This window comes from Panthera onca, chromosome A2, assembly GCF_046562875.1.
Source record: "Panthera onca isolate mPanOnc1 chromosome A2, mPanOnc1 haplotype 2, whole genome shotgun sequence".
Classification (NCBI taxonomy): domain Eukaryota; kingdom Metazoa; phylum Chordata; class Mammalia; order Carnivora; family Felidae; genus Panthera; species Panthera onca.
Genome location: NC_138340.1, coordinates 125,413,759 through 125,431,031, shown reverse-complemented (window position 1 = coordinate 125,431,031; position 17,273 = coordinate 125,413,759). Strand labels below are relative to the sequence as shown.

Genomic DNA, 17,273 nt, shown 5'->3' with positions numbered 1-17,273 from the left:
GAGTCATGGCCATAAGGATGGAAAGAAAGGAGTTTATTTGGGAGACATTTATGAGACAGAATCAGTAGGTGTCTGTGACTGACAGGATGAAGAAAGTAAGAGAGAAGGAATAAGAATGACTCCCTGGAAAGGGGGATAGAGGGAGTCCTGGTGGATTTACTGAGATTAGGACACTAGAAGAGAAGCAGGTTTGGATTTGGGGGGTTAAGGTGCCAAAAAGACATGTCAGTGTGTCATCAAATGCTCAGTTGTGGATACGGGTCTGAGACTCAGAGAGGAGATCAAGGCTGGAGACAGAAATACCCATCAAAGAGACAGCAGTGAGAATGCCCAGGGAATGTATACAGAGTCAAAATGGGAGAAGCTCCTTTTTGAACCTGCGGGGACATCAACATTTAGTGAACAAGAGGAGCTTTCAAGGGAGATTGGAAAAGAACAGCCAAAGGGACACAACAACCAAGTGTGTGGGTCAGAGAAGTCAAAGGAAGGGTGTGGTCAGATGACAAGATGTGAACCTAGCAACAGGGAGGTTATTAGCAATCTCTGGGTGAGCAGTTCTGCAGAGGGTTGGAGGCAATGCCAGACTTCCGTGAGCTTGAGTGGGAAATGAAGAAGCAGAAATAGTAGGTCTAAGGAACTCTACCAGAATGTGTCTGAATGAGGCAAGGAGAGGGAAAGGGCCATTGCCTTGAGGAGTTGTTGGTTTGGAGGAAGGTTCTAATTAAAATAGGAGTCAATTGGGCAGGCTTAAGGCTATTTGAAGGCAGCCCAAACAGTGGAAAGGTGCCCAAGCGGCAGTTGGCAGAGGGAGGCACCAAGATGGTGTCATAAGATAGGAGAGGTTGGCTGTGTATGGAAAGCCCCATCCTCCTTAGGATGGAAGGAATGAGGATATTGGGTGAGTTTGTGGGTACATGGGAGAACAGGCAGACAACTCCTTCTGATAGTGGCCAGTTTCTCTGTAGTGTAGGAGGAAAGATCATTTTCTGGGAGTATGGGAATTGGTATGAGGGTAGCAGGTTTGAGAAACTAGTTGTCTTAGTTAACTCAGGCTGCTATGATAGAGCACCATAGCCTGGAGGGGGGAGGGTGGTGCTGTAAACAACAGAAATTTCTATCTCACGGTTCAGAAGTGGGGAAGTCCAAGATCGAGGCATTGACAGATTTGGTGAGAATCTTTCCTGGTTCATAGATGCCCTTCTTTTTTTTGCTGTGTCCTTATAAGAAGGAAGAGGTGGAGGAACTCTCTGAGTCTCTTTGATAAGGGCACTAATCCCATCCCGAGGGCCCTAATGATCTTCATGATCTAATTGCCCCCAAAGGCCCCGCCTTCAAACACCACCACCCTGGGGATTACATTTGAACACATGAATTTTGTAAAGACACAAATATTCAGTCCATAGCACCAGCGAACATTTGCTACCCCTGCTCTGGAGAATGGGATCAGGGAACATGGAAGGATTTCAGGCAGTACGCAGGGTTCAGCTGCTGATGGAAAACTAAGGGTTCCCAGGGGTTACTTCCTTCCATGTTGTAGGATTTGTCCAGTGTTTCACAGCAGCACAGGTGCAGATCTGAAGTCGGACAGTGACGTTTTGCCAGGTTGGTGAGAGAGGAAGGCCATGCGGGGGAGAGGTGGGGATCTTGGCACAGAAAGCTGCAATAATGGGCCCTGACTGTCAGGATGGAATAACCAAGAGACTTAGAGGCATTGGAAGTGGGGTTGTTTGCATTATAAAATGCAGAGGCAAAGCCAGTTGGGGTGGTGACAAGGATCAGGGTGAGTCCATGAGAGTGGGTGGATGACACAGAGTGTGAGTGCAGGTCACCGGAGACAGGGATGTCAGGGAGCTGAGAGGCTGGGTGTTAGATGAGTGTGGAGGTCCCTCGGAGCACTGGGGAAGACTGAGCAGGCTGGGGCCAGGGCTTGAGGAAGTGCCCGTGCAGGACACAATGATGAAGGGCAAAGATGACTTGGAATTCAGAGGAGCTCTCCAGGTGGCAGAAAGGAGCCCTGGGGAGAGACAGAGTGGCCTTGTGGGGGAATGAACCTATCACAGGAGAAGGGGGCCTCTGGAAAGAGCTGAGAGGTGGAGACTACTGAGAAGAATTGAGTGTGTCAGAGATGGATTGGTGGTCTCAGGGAGCATGAGGTAAGGTTGCGTAGAGGCAACAGTTTAGGGGTGAGAGGAAAAATTGTGCAAGGCATCCAGGTGCTTACCCTGGAGAATGGAGACAGGAGACTGACTGTACAATGTGTAGGTCGGTCAGTTCCTTACCTGATCCATGCCTGGGGGCCTGGGGGCAGGTGAGGGGCTCAGGCTTCTGGCTGGGAGTCAGCAGAGGCCAGTCAGATGCAAGCGAGTCCTGGCCCAAATCTGAGCCTGGGGGTGGAATTCATTGGCTCCAAGTATTTCTTTTCTTTTCTTTCTTTTTTTCGTTTATTTTGAGAGAGAGAGGGAGAGAGAGAGAGAGAGAGAGAGAGAGAGAGAGAGAGAGAGAACGAGTCAGGGAGGGCCAGAGGGAGAGGGAGAGAGAGAGAATCCCAAGCAGGCCCCGAGCTGTGCTGTCAGCGCAGAGCCTGTTGTGGGGCTCCATCTCACAAACCGTGAGATCGTGACCTGAGCGGACAAAATCAAGAGTTGGACGCTTAACCAACTGAGCCATCCAGGCGCCACTGGCTCCCAGTATTTCTCAGGTCACGTGGGTGTGAGGGTCACTCGGCATCCCTCAAGCAGGAGCCTGCTCGGGTCTAGATAGATTTGTGGGGCTTTGAAAGCCAGGAGCCATGTTGAGACACCCTGGGCACGTCATACTCCAATCATTACTTCATTGATTCATTCTTTAATCCATTTATTTATCCCTGAAACTTACGTCAGCTGTTTCTTCCCTTCCTCATTCCAAAAAGGATTTAAGATGTTCATACTAGCACCCACTATATACCAGGCACATAGGGTTTCGGAAATACGCTGTTCCCCATCTGTAATGCCTTTTCCATGTTTCCTTCTGTTCAAAGTCCATTGTTCGAACAAGGCCTAGACCAAGTTTCATCTCCTATCTGCAAACTCGTCCGTCATGTCAGCCATGGTCTTCTCTCCTTAGAGCTCCTTCAGTACTTACACTCTGGATCACATACTTTCCTGCATAACCATACTTTGTTCTAGCCTACCCTGCCTCTCTGACCAAGCTGCAAGCCCTTTGGGGATGAAGACTTAGTATCTGAATTTTTAATGTCTCTAATGTCTATTGAGGCACTAGGGACATAGCGAGCCCTCAGTGCGAGAGACTGCAGTTTGGAGAAACACCGACCTCTGCACTGGAGTGGCTCCTGGTGATGCACTATAACTAGGACTAATAATGCACTCCAGGCCTTTCTCAGGAACACCCATTTGAGCATGAACAGTTTAAATTACAAGGTCAGCTACCAGAGAGACGGAAGATAAAACTTAAAAAGCAATAAAGTAGCAATTTACATTTGTTCTCACCAGAGACTAAAGGAATACATTATAACACAGTGACAAGTTAATGTTGGAGCTTTGCTGGAAGTTGAATGTTACACAGATCTACTTTGTGGCACCCATTTTAAATTTTGGAGAAGTGTTCTTGGATTTGCAGTTTCTTCTCTTGACAGGAGCTACTACTGAGAAATCTAGAACTTGCCAGAATCTAGAACTTGCCCCCAAGACACTTCTCCAATAAAGGGATCAAGTGACCTAGTCCAAGGAAATGAGAAATAGATGCCACAGTCAAGATTCTCCTTTTGCTTCATTCTGTGGGCAGGAGTGCGAGTGGGAGGAAATGCAGGAAATTTGGAAGTTTTAATGTTTTTATTTATTTATTTTTATTTTTGAGAGAGAGTGAGAGTGAGTACAAGTAGGGGTGGGGCAGAGAGAGAGAGAGAGAGGGAGAGAGAGAGAGAGAGGGAGACACAGAATCTGAAGCAGGCTCCAAGTCTGGAGCTGTCAGCACAGAGCCCAACTTGGGGCTTGAACCCACGATCCGTGAGATATGATCTCAGCCAAAGTTGGACGCTCAGCCAACTGAGCCACCTAGACACCCGAAATTTGAAAGTGTTAAATGGGGTCTTTAAAATGCCAGTGTAGAGAAACAAGGAAATTGGTTCCTAACATAGTCTTCTCTTGACCAAATTTTGCTTTTCATCACCCATTTAACAATGTTTCCTTGGTTGCTTAATGTAGCTAAGCTTTATTTTGGTGCATTTACTTGCCTTCCTTTATGATTTTATGCTCACTTCCCCTCTTTAACCTCCTCTCTCTGTGCCCAAAGTTAAAAAAAATTTTTTTTTAATTAAAAGTTTATATTTCAAACGTCCAAAGCGTAGCTTTTAGTGAGGGAAAGGATTGGGTTTGCACCCTGGGGACCAAACCCAATGAGTGGTTGTTCTGTTGGGTTTCTGTGTCTGTAATCTGTCTGCCTTGGCCCAGTATTTCTACAATGTCACATAAGGAAGTACCTTCCTGGTGCATCTGTAACTCTTGAAAAGCACATTAAAGGTGGCTACTAACTATAATGCTTAATCCATATTCATTATAATCTTGAATTGATTCACTGGATCATCTGTGCACAACACAGTTTTTAAAATGCAGCTTTCAGTTTGTCTTTTTTTTTTTTTTTTTTAAAGCATCCACCACTGTGTGGCAGGCACTGGCCTAAAGATACAGATATGAATAAAATGCATTCCCGGCTCTTGTGAATGTCACTGCGATAAATGCACAATGAAATCTGGCATGTAACCTTCCATGACTGTTCTAGTTTCTGTTCCACGACCCATCTCGTGTGAAATATGCTTCTCGGGGTGGGGGGAGGTTGGGATGGGGGGAAGAGGGTCAAGAGGAGATGCCTATTATTTTATCCAGGCTTAATGACCCACCCATGGGCATCATTTGTAAAGCATGTGTGTGAAGCAGGAAAACTCAGGGGAGGTCAACTTCTCAGATAGTTGAGAAGCTTGAATCCCACCCAGTGTAGGACTGGTCCAGAGAGCACACAGCTGTCCTTGTTTTTCTGTGCTCTTCTCCCCTGCATCTTCATACCCATTGGAGACTGTCGGCCTTAGGCTCTGGGAGGACAGAGGACCTGCCATCCTCCTTTCATACTGGCCACTGATTTGAACATTTATTGAGAAATTACTCTGATGGAAGTAAGTTATATACATTGTATTTAATTTTTATAAACCTGAAGGGTAGATATTTTTTATCACTCCCATTTTAGGGATGAGGAAACCAAAACTGAAGAAGGTCTAGTAAATTGGCCAAGGTCACAGGGCTGGCACATGTCAGAGCAAAGGCTGGTACCTGGGCCTAAAGTCACCATGTTTTTTTTGCCCAATACTCCATACTGCCCCTTGCTGGGATTCTTCACTTGGTCTCCAAACAAAGAAGAGCTCTCATCAGCACTGGTGGAGTTTATAAAAACCTACCGGGTGTGTCTTAAATATAGGTGTCTCTCTTTCGATTAAAAAAACTTCCACAGCCAGGTTCTGGGTTAGGCTCTGTGGGACAATATGAAATTGAATAGAAAAGATTGTCCTCTAGAAAGTTGAGACTGTGGGAGAGGGCTGCAACAAGGTGACTTTCAAGTGCACTACAGAACACAAGGTTTTGAATTATCATTTGATTATGTCATTTCCTGCATTCATTTACTCATTCATTCATTCAACAAGTATTTTCTCTGGTGAAATGGTACCAGTTAAAGGGATACAGTTCCTGAATCCAGTCTCCCATGTATAGGAGGAGACAGACAAGCAATCCAGTAGATGAAATACTGAACCTCGTTTTCCATGTGTTTTTCCAATCATTTAAACAAAAATCGGTCAATGAATTATTTGTATTACCTTTAACAGACATTGAGTTAGGTCCCCCTTTCTTTCTTTCTTTCTTCTTTCTTTCTTTCCTTCCTTTCTTTCTTTCTTTCTTTCTTTCTTTCTTTCTTTCTTTCTTTCTTTCTTCTTTCTTTCATTTATTTTTGAGAGAGTGCAAGGGAGAGGCAGAGAGAGGGGAGACAGAGGATCCAATGCAGGCTCTGCGCTGACAGCAGGGAGCCCAATGTGGGCCTTGAACTCACCAAACTCACCAACCATAAGATCATGACCTCAGCTGAAGTCAGATGCTCAATCAACTGAGCCACCCAGGCCCCCTGAGTTAGGTTTCTTTTAATCTAATCGGTAATGATTTAAAAATTAATCCAAGAGGGCAACACTGGATCCATCTGACACATTGTTTTAGAATTCAAGCATTCCCTGCTATCCTTTTGTTTTTTGAAAACTAGTGCCTAAAAATAGTTGTTCCTTGCGCCAATAAAAACAACAGCTGAAAATCCTAATTCACAAAATATAGAGTATGAGGGATTATCAATTAGCATGACGTTTTTTTCCCCTTACAAAAGAATTCATTGTCTCTTAAAAAGGCCTAACAGTGAATGTATGCATGTATTAACTTCCCTAATAAAGACATCGCTCAGTGGAGAAACTTCACGGTGAGGATCCATAGTCTATGAAGCCTCTGTAATTACAATACAGATAAATGATATGATTTACATGACTTACAAATGATATGATACGATTTACAAAATTGGGACTTAAGGACAACTTTTTGGAACAAGCCCACTGGACACCGAAAGGAAGGGGACCTGCCAGTTAACCATACAGCTGTAGAGCTTTGTGCACAGAATTCAGGAGAGCGGTGGGGTGGAGGAGGAGGGATAACTGGGTTTTGCTTCCTTTTAATTCCTTTACTCCCGCATTCCGCTGCTACGTGAAAGAAAATACGTTCTTGACTAAAGTTTTGTCTTTTATCAGCAAATAAAGTTTCTCTAAGTCACAAGGTTGCAGCACTTGAAACTAACAGAACATACTTGTTGATAATCTTTCCTTCTCGGGCCGTTCAATTTTGTCACCTTCCAGCCTGGGCTCCCCCCCTGGTTTTCAGTTTACGGTTGTAACGTCAGGCACACACTTGTGCCTCGACGCTTATCACTCCCCCTGAGACACTTTGCTGCCATTTTAAGTCGAGTTGCACCGTTGGTCGCATCAGCGGAGGGAGGTGCACTGGGCAGCATTCCCAGATGCGAAGCCACACACTGTGGAGTCAGTGTGAAACCGCAGCTTGACTTTTATCCCCTCGCTTTCCAGCGGCGGGGCCACCGCGCCTGCAGAGCGCGTGCACAGCGCCCCCCTTGGTCGTTCCCGAGCGCTCCTCCCCCGCCCAGCCCACCCCCGCGACCAGCCGCCTGGGCCACGCGGGCTTCTTTGGGCTCCACGCGCACCCTTAATCGGGTCCGAAACTTCGCCAGAGGCTCCCGCCCCGAAAAGGCCCTTCCTTCTTCCCAACCACTCCCAGAGGGAGGGACGGCTGCTCCCGGAAGGAGAGCACCACCCTCGCCCCAACAGAGCCCGACGCCAGCCACCAGCAGGGCGGGGGTCCCGGGGCCGCGGCGGGGTCGGCTCCCCTTCCGCGCCGGAAGTCCGCGCGTGCGCGCTGGCCGGCCGGGAGCGCGCGTCCGGCGCGGAGAGGCGGAGGGGCGGCGGGGGCGGGGCCGCGGCCGCTCACAGGGTGTCCCCGCCCCCGCCCCCCGGCGTTCCGCGGTCGCCGTGACAACCGGAGCGGCAGCAACGGCGGCAGGAGCGCGAGTCCGGCGCCGCCTCCCGGCCGCACCGCCAAAGCAAGCAGCCGCCGCCCGGCCTTGCTGCTCTCCCCGCCTCCCGGCCCGCGGGGAGGGAACGGCCCGCCCTCCGCCCGCCTGCCCGCCGGAGAGTGAGCGGCGCCCGTGCCGCCCCGCCAGCCCGCCGTTCCCCGGCCGCCGTTCGGGCGCGCGCAGCGAGCGGGAGCGACTATGCCAAGATGGTCCTGCAGGCGCGGAACAAGCACCGGGAGGCGGCCCCCAAGCCGCCCCAGCCGCCCCGCGCTTCTCAGTCGCCGCTGAGGGGGGCGCCGGACCCCGGCGCCGGGGAGCCCGGGCCCGAGCGCGCGCCTCGGTCCCCCGGGCGCAAGGGCGCCGCGGGCAGGAAGGGGCCCCGCGCCGAGCCCGCCGCGCCGCCCGCCGGAGGCGGGCTCGGGGGGCGCCTGGCGGCCGGGCTGCGTGGGGCGCTGGGCCTGCGGCGCGCGGGGCGCGGCCGGACCTGGACCACGCTCCTGCTAGGTGAGCAGCCCCAAAGCGCGGGCGCCGCCGGGACGCGGAACTTTGAGGCGCGGGCCCCTCTCCCCCTCCCCTGTATTCCCCTCCCACTTCCGCGCCGCGGAGCCCCGCCGCCCTCTCCCCGTCAGTTTGCAGCCTTCTCCGACTTTTCCTGGGACGTCCTCACCTCCTCCTCCCCTCCCCCTCCTCCTTGCTCAGCCTTCCTCGCTCCCTTCCAGTCCGCACTCTGTCTCTGTTTAAAAAAAAAAAAAAAAAAAAAAAAATGGCCCCGAGATCAACAGCTGCCCGGCCTGGCTGCGAACTGACAGGTCTGCGCTAACGAGACTTGGGCGCTGCTGATTGGCGCGGACCGGCCGCCTTCCCGTTATCTCGGCCCCTGCCCGGAGGATGGTTTGCTTTGGGTTGGAAGCGATTCCGTGCTGCTCAAAGTAGAAGCTCATTCCCTATCCTAGAAAGTTGCTAAACTTATAATTGAATTTTAGCCTGCTTTTTTTCTTCTTGGCCGCAGACACCGCCGGTGGCACTTTGTGATTCCCCGCAGCACGTCACTTTCCAGGTTGTGTTGTGTTTTGGGCACTGGAGCCTTAATCCTCTCTGCTGACCTGGGAACGTTTGGTGTGGAGGGCTCCCCTCCGTTCCCGCTACCATGCACCAAATGGGTGACATGCAGCGATGTGCTGAACAAATAAAGTTCAAACAGTCACAGGTTGTGGACAGACTTCAGGTTTTCTTTGTTTCCTGATTGACATTCTGATAAGGCAAATTATTAGCAGTTTGGATAATGGGCCTAATTTTTCCAAACCAGTGCTTGGAAAATGGAAAATGCTGTAACACCGCCTTTCCTATATAATACATTAATGGATTTTGGCTACTGCATTATTTAACTATTGGTGATTTATTCTTTGTTATCCTTTCAAATTCCCTTAGTGACCCAAAAGAATTTGGATTTCAATATAGGTGAAGGAATAGGACACAACAATCAGCTTCCCCTGAGATAACATCCACCACCAGAAGAAGCCACTCAATCATAAAAAACCAGAGTCATCACCGTGTGTGTGAGTGTGTGTGTGTGTTTGTGTGTGTGTTTTAATGGTCTCAGGTTGATATTGTTATTCGAGTACTTTTATATATTGTAGATTCAAGCGTCGAAAAAATCAGTATTTTCAGTATATTCCTCCCCTTTTTAGTAGGGAGCTTGAAAAAAACCTTGCCAGTATGCAGGTTAGATAAGTTCACCTTGGGGAGGCAGCATGGTACAATGGATGAGAACAGGCTCCAAATCCTGTTCAGAGTGGTTAAGTTTGGTTTAAGTTTCAAGTTATTTCCTTTGTGAGCCCTTACTGCTCTGTGACATGGGATTATCACCTGCCCTACTTACTCTGAGGAGTAGAACTAAAAGGGGTGGCTAATATGTGGGAAGGCACTTTGTGTCTAAAGCCTTTAACAAGTTTTAGTTGCTATTATAAAAGCACATGCATAATACTGACTTGAGATCTGGTGACAGAATGAAGTTGCATTTTTGTCAAATGGCTAGTATAAACATAAGCCACTTTGTAGTGAAATATGGAATGACACCACTTCTTTTTCAGAGGTTATAGTAACAACCATAGAATAATATCTTGCCATTTTCTTTTCTTGTTATTGCATTTACTTTGAATCTCCTTTTATTGGATACCTTATATTTGGATTTCATGAGCATTGTATTTAATGTTTCTACCTAAATACAGTTTTGTATTAATAGAGCAGTGTGGCACTTTACCTGACTTACCCCTTTTGGCATTGAAAAGAGGTACAGTGAAGGAGCTGTCCCTTATTTTTGGGTGTACTGGTCATCAGATGTATGGAGGTTGGATGATTTTCTGTCCCTGCTAACCGCTTAAAAGAGGCCACGGGACAGCCTGAGAGGTGGTTCTGGAAAATGGGATGTGGGTTGTTTGGTTCTTCCTCTGGCCCTGTTCCTTTGGATCCTGCAAGAAGGAGCAGAGTTTAGACATTTTTGAAAGCCTCCTCATTCCCTTCCTTCTTGCCTTTCACAGAATGAGTGAGAATTGAGCTGACACTGTACAGGTTTACAGTATGGGATTTTGCTATGACAAAAATGGTTCATTTATGTTTTGGGAAGAAATTTTACAACTTGAACCTCCCTGATAGAAGCATACATTTTTAAAAGTTAGAAACTGACTGGAGATTCTCAGTTCTGTTTCTTGCATCTCCTCCATATATGCTAAGCACTGATGGACTCACTATGTACCATGGGGGCCCTTTCCACTGTTGGGCAGTGTTAATCACCGTTGCAAACATCTATTCAACAAACATGTGTTTTTCTTTTTCTTTTTTTGGATATAATTTACTATTTATTTAGTGGTAACAGTCATAAAAAGAAATATTTTTCAAATGTGTGTTTTTAGAAGTATCAGTCCAGTAGCTCCCTATATCAGCCAGGGGCACCAGTGGTATAGTAAGAAGAACCATGATGGTGTTTTCTTCATCTTTTTTGACCATAACCCACAGTAGGCAATACAATTTACATTAAACCTGCTCACACTTCTGAAAGTGCAGCCCAGTACATTTATGCACATTTCTGTCTGTTATTCTGTTTAGGTTTGTCAGTGTCCTGGCAGGAAACAGATTTAATAAATGGACTGTTTTCAAAAGTGAACAGTTTTGTGGAACCCACAGAGGGCATCGAAACACCCAGACTGTCAGCAGTGAGAAAGTGCTACCGTGTCTGGGCCTGATGGGGGAAGGGGAGCTTCATCAGGAGCTGAACCCAAGGAGAGCTGTGATGTGGGAGCAGGATCTCCCCCCAAGAGGAGTGACCCCATACTCTCCTCCAACCTTCTACTTTCCCCACTCGTGCCTCTCACTGGCTTACCAACTGGAACCCCTCGGGCAAGGGACCCAACTGAATCATTCTTTAGGGCTGGGAACTAGGCAGAGAAGGGAGGAGAATGGATTTAGATAGGCAAATGAAGTCTGACCAGCAAATATGTGCATATGCTTTAAAACAAGTGTCATGTTAACAATCTTACTTCTGTAATGTACTGTATACTCTGATTTTCTATTCTGTCCCTTTTAAAACAATGCCATTTATAAACTGTTGAGTTTTATGGTCTAGTGTATAACACTAGAAAAACCTACAGTGAAAACATTGCCTTAGAAGAACTGTTTTCTGATTTTTTTACCTATTTCAAACTAGTTGGGTACCTGCGCAAAGCACTTAGCTTCTCCGAGCCTCAGTTTGTAAGCACATGTAAAAATGGGAAGCCTGGACTAGACTGGTGGCTCTCGATCTTAGCAATACTGGACTAGAGTCATCTGGAAGCTTCAAGAAATCCTAATAGCCAGGCCACACATCTGACCAATTAAATCAAAATCTGGGGATGGGGTGAGGTAGAGGGAAATGTCAGTAATTTTTAAGTCAGATGTCCTGCCTCTCCGTAGAAGCAGCTTATCTAGCATCACGGGGCTGTTATTCCTACATGGCAGCGATCCCCTAGTACTAAGTGGTTCTCACCTCCCCTCTTTTAGGCGGGGACACAGACAGTCCAATTTGCCCACGTTTCTCCTAGTCTATTGTTTTCTCAAAACTGGGGCTGTGAGTTGCCATTCATCAACTGATATGGCTGTTATTTTAATTAGAGTTGAGAGAAGAGTGATGTGTTTCTTGTACCCATGTCTATTATCAGAAGAGGGAAGAAAAAAGCATAGTTGGAGAGGGCTGTGTGTTTCAAGGAGAGATGGAAGGGGTGCTATCCTTTGTGGAAGTGAATATACATGTTAAACATGCAAATACAGCATGCCTGTGGTGAAAGACTGCAAGGTAAGATGCCATTTACAAAACATAATAAATCTGTAACCTGAATATGGAAGAGAAAGATACTGAAAACTACTTTTTTCCCCCTTTCATCTGTCCTGCTTGGTTCGTTAACATACCTGCCTGGTTCCTAGGGTCAGTGGCAACCGCACCCTTGCTGAAAGCTGGTTCTGTGTTGGCAAGGCCTCTCAACCACAACGTGATGACATGTTGGGTTGGATAATTCTTTGCTGGGGGGTGGGGAGGGGCTGCTGTCCTGTGCATGGTGGGATGTTCAGCAGCATCCCTGGCCTCTATCTATTCGACGTCAGTAGCACGTCCCCCGTTGTGACAACCAAAATGTCTCCATATATTGGCAAATGTCTTTTGGGAAGTAAAAATGCTTTTGTTCTCCACAATTTATGGGAGTGTGAAAGCCCATATAATAGGAAAGAAATATGGCTTTTTAGGGGCAGAAGGGGTAAGAAAGTGGGTGGAGGCAGAAGATTGAGGCTAGGTGTTAGCCATAGGACTGGGTAGGAGGCAGTGTGGTGTGTTTGAAATAGCACAGGCATCTCAATACTGACCTGCATTTGAGTCTTGTTTCTACACTTAAAAGTTATAGATCCCTAAATATCTCTGACTCTTGCTTGCTTCATCTTTAAAATGGGGATTATATGAGGTGCCTGGGTGGCTTTGTCAGTTAAGCATCCGACTTCAGCTCAGGTCACGATCTCGCGGTCTGTGAGTTCGAGCCCCGCGTCGGGCTCTGGGCTGATGGCTCAGAGCCTGGAGCCTGCTTCCCATTCTGTGTCTCCCTCTCTCTCTCTGCCCCGCCCCGTTCATGCTCTCTCTCTGTCTCAAAAATAAATAAATCTTAAAAAAAGAAAAATTTAAAATGGGGATTATATGAGGTGCCTGGGTGGCTTTGTCAGTTAAGCATCCAACTTCGGCTCAGGTCATGATCTCACAGTTCATGGGTTCCAGCCCTGTGTTGGGCTCCACACTGTCAGTGGGATTCTCTCTCTCTCTGCCCCTCCCCAACTCATGCTTTTTCAAAATGAATAAACTTAAAAATAAAAAATAAATAAAATGAGGATAAATGCCCCACACGGTTATGGTAAAGAATAAATAATATCTGTAACAGCAGCTCTATTCACATTTACCAATTACTGAATGCCTACTACAGCTGATGCTAGCTTTGGGGGATAAGAGGGAGGACAAGACAAGCTGGATGTAGCCCCTGTCTCCAAGGAACTCCATTCTAAAAGGGCCGGGAACAAATAAGAATAATGGTACATTGTAGTAAGTCCAGTGGAGGAAAGAAAAAGGGCTAAGATAGAAAAAACAGGAGAGACCCACTTTAGGGTCAGAAAAATTTTTGGGGAGTTGGCCTTAGAGGCAAGACCTGCGGGTGAGAAGATGCATACTGTCTGGAGAAGAAGGGGCATTGTGGATATGGCACACGACATGTGCTGAGGTAGGCCAGAGCTTAGCCTGTTCAACATGAGAAGGCCACAAACCAGAGCTCCTTAAGGAGTTGGGGTTTTATTCCTAGCATGACAGGAAGCCACTGAGGAGTATTAAACAGGAGAGTAACGTGACTTAAATTTTATTTTGGGAAATCTACACTTGGGAAAATGGGCTGTGGAGCACAAGGGCAGAGCTGGGAGAAGCCAGTGGGGAGGCTCTGGCAGGACTCTGGCAAGAGAGTTGTTGGTCATGATGAAGGGGATAGATTTGAGATCTGCTTTGGAGAGAGAAATGGGAGGGTTTGCTGATGAATTGGGCTTGGATTGAGGAAAAGGGAAGGGCTAGGAATAATTTCTCAGTTTTGGCTGCTGTAACTGGGGATATAGGGTGCATTCACTGAGATCGTGAAGACTAGGGGCATGGTGAGGGGCTGGGTTTGAGGGAAAAGATTGGAATTCTATCCTGGACATGTTTCCATTGCAGTATTTGTAAGATGTCCAAGTAGAAATGTCAAGCAGGCAGTGGGACATAAGAGAAGATGTCAGAATGGAAACAAAATAATAGGACATCACCTGCAAATGGGTGTTAATTCCCAAATTAATGGGAATTAATAATAACACCTATTACTGAAATGGGGTTTACTCTGTGCCAGACATAGTTCTAAGTGCTTTAGATAAACTCATTTATCTTAGACTCAATTCACTGCTAACTCAGGCCTGACCATGACACTGTGATTGCCATACCTGTTTTATCAGACAGGGGCTCTGAGGCACACAGCTGTTAAATAACTTGCCCAAGACCATCTCTAGAATGTGGAAGGCTCAGGATTTGAATCCAGGCCATGTGGCTTCAGAGTTCAAGCTCTTAACTGCTCTGCTGTATTTCATCTTCTCCAGGGTGAGTATAGCAAAAGAAGAAATGAAGCCCCAGGACTCTGTTCAGAGAAATGGCAACATTTAATGCTCAATTAAGTGTTAGCTTTCTTGTTTCTTCCTTCAGGGGAAATAAAGCAGAGAGGGATCATGCGTGGAGGTACGGGGACAGGAAGTGGAAAGAGAGCATATTAGGGTGGCATAAAGGATGAGAAAAGCTGAGGAGCTGTGAGGCACAGGGACCACTGGCCATCTTGGTGGGATGGCTGTCAAGCAAACGCTTAGACACAACTGAGCATCAGCTCTAAGGATGTGTTGATACATAGATGTTGGGCCAGTGCATTTCCTTAGAAAGCCAGGGAATAAGATGGAAATTTGGGATTTAAAGGGTTTCTTCAATGTTTAAAACCAGTTTTTTCTTTCTGAAATAGACTCTGGTTAACTCTAAACAACATTCATAGTCACTTAAACATATTTTTTTTATTAAAATACACAATTGGAGGGGTTCTGAGTATGTTATATTTGTGTGTGCTCAAATTAACAAATGTGATGAGTTTAGATTGTGTAAGTATAAGGAGACATTACCAATATGTGATTGATTCTTGGCCCATAGTATGGCATCATTACTGAAAGCAGGTAAAATTTTATTATACACGTATGCATATTTGCATGTTGATAAATTTGAACTGTGGCCATTTTTATAAGTTTTATATGCTTAGCCTGTTAGGCTGTATTAATGTGTCTTAAAATTTATGTTAATGAGATACTTACATTATCATAGAGACCTATTAGCCTGTGTGCATGTTTGTAAGCAGGCCAGCTTTAGGCTGCGTACTTTGTATGTTTAGTTCTAAATTCTTGTGTCGTTAGTTTATCTTTTGCCATCGGATTGTACTTTACCCAAACCATCGGAACATTACTCTTCCAGGAAGGAGTCTGCTAGTTTTCTTTAGTTACCATTCTAACGAGTATTTGTCCTCAGAGTTAGTAAAAATTACATCTATTTCTAGGTCAGGACCTTTATGCTGCTGTTTAATTCTGTAAAAGGCAGTTTCATAGGAAAGATCAATTCTTCATGGATGATCTTTCACAATTCAAGAATCATTGAATAGGAATAAATTTAAAAGTGGAAGTATTGATTTGTAGAGTACATAAATCTACAACTGTTGTAACTTTTCTCTTTTTTGTTTTCATACTACTTTTTATTTTCTCAGCATTGTCCTTTTTCCTCCCTGAATACATTTAAATTAACAGCTCACATACACATCTTCACGTTTGTCTGGCATATTCCTTCATGTTTGACTTCCTTTCCAGAGTAACCGATTGTCAGGTATGTTTTTCACTACTGTCACTACACATGATCAACGCTTGGACAGCATTTTGTAATTTTAACCTCTTGCAGCAAATGTTAACATAATAACCTAGTCACCAAAATCACAGGAGTTCAGTGTGATTCATTGTACTAACTAAGGATGGGGTGATTTTATCTTCTAGTTTACAGTAGTACCAACTATATCTTAAACAAAGTTTATAAATTACTTGGCCAATTACTTTGACAAGTTTTTAACTTGAGATTGTTGTAATTCAGAAGAGTGAGGCTTTGGTCATTATTTTTATACAACTCAACTCAAATTTGCCCAAAATGCTATTGCTCTGCGTTGAATTTGTCTATTAGTTCCTAACAGTAATCACTAGTTTTTTGTAATGCAGCTTTTCAGTGCTGCTATTGTCAAATCTCAGAATCTTTTCTCCACATTAAAAAAATTTTTTTTAATGTTTTATTTATTTTTTAGAGGGAGAGACAGTATAAGTGGGGGATGGACAGAGAGAGAGAGAGAGAGAGAGAGAGAGAGACAGAATCCTAAGCAGGCTTCAGGCTCTGACCTGCTAGCACAGAGCCTGATGTGGAGCTCAAACTCATGAACAGTGAGATCATGACCTGAGTCAAAGTCAGATGCTTACCTGACTGAATCACCCAGGCGCCCCTCTCCACATTTTAATAATCATCATAAAGTACTTATATAACTGGCACAGTGCTACTGTTTTCCACCACATTTAAAGGTTTTTTTTTTAATAAGACCTCATTTCTCATTCTTTTGTCCTCTTTGATCTCCATGGAAATATCATAAGAAATCCAGGCTGAAAGGTTGGTTACTGGAATTTTACATGTGAAGAAAGTAAAGTAGGCCAGGTGAATGGCCTGACATCATTAGTGAGTTCACAGGGGGAAGTTTGAGATTGAAGTTAAGGTTCCTTGGTTTGTTAAGCACATCTGTCAAATTGTAGGTTTCAGATCTATAGTTTAAGGCAGCTGTCAAAGATACATTAATGGGAAAATGACCTGATAACTCTTTTGGCAAGAACACTCCTTTGCTGGCTTCTGCTTATTTGGGGGAGTCACTCTATTCTATCCTTATGGTCAACTTGTTAGTTTCCATTTTGTTTGTGCTTAACTATTTTTGAAGATGATTGAATTGTGGATTATTTTTTATTGTGTTGGTTGGGTGTTTGGCAGTAGTATAAAAACAGAGTAAAATAGTAATCAGTGGTATCGTGGTTTTCTTAACCATTTAAAGAATAAAGTACACTTTGTGATATCCAAGGGCAGTTTGCAGTTTGGGGGATGGAATCTATAATCTAAAGATTGGAATGGCTTATTGATTAATAAACTTGCTAAAATCTTTTGCTTCGTGTGATGGGTCTGGGTTTATATTGTGCACGTGTAGGTTTTCTTTCCCCCTCTAATGAAGAGATGCAGCATCTACAGTTTTCACAGTAGGTTTACTAAAGTTTTAACAGTTTTTCTATGATTGCTCAGAAACATTAAATGGGCTAGCATATTATTTTGGGTCTGTATTTATTTAGCTACCTAAAACACTGAAATGCCTTTTTTCAATAAGGAGAAAGTTACTTTATGAAAATGATTAATGTAGGTAACTGTTTGAGTTAGAAATATTTGTATTCATATTATCTGAGAA

The 17,273-nt window shown here is 45.3% G+C and overlaps 1 protein-coding gene across 5 annotated transcripts in view; it reads left to right on the top strand.

Annotated features, from left to right (window-relative positions):
• The window catches only part of DPY19L1 (dpy-19 like C-mannosyltransferase 1), a 105,029-nt gene that overhangs the window by 69 nt on the left and 87,687 nt on the right, over window positions 1-17,273 (top strand). For 4 of the 5 annotated variants that reach the window (XM_078440642.2, XM_078440640.2, XM_078440633.2 and 1 more), the window contains exon 1: window positions 7,733-8,157. The exons of the other annotated variant lie outside the window; for it this stretch is intronic. In XM_078440642.2, the coding sequence (XP_078296768.1) occupies window positions 7,860-8,157 (298 nt within the window). In that variant the 5' untranslated portion in view covers window positions 7,733-7,859. Of the gene's footprint in view, window positions 1-7,732; window positions 8,158-17,273 lie in introns of those variants that run through there. 5 annotated transcript variants of the gene reach the window in all.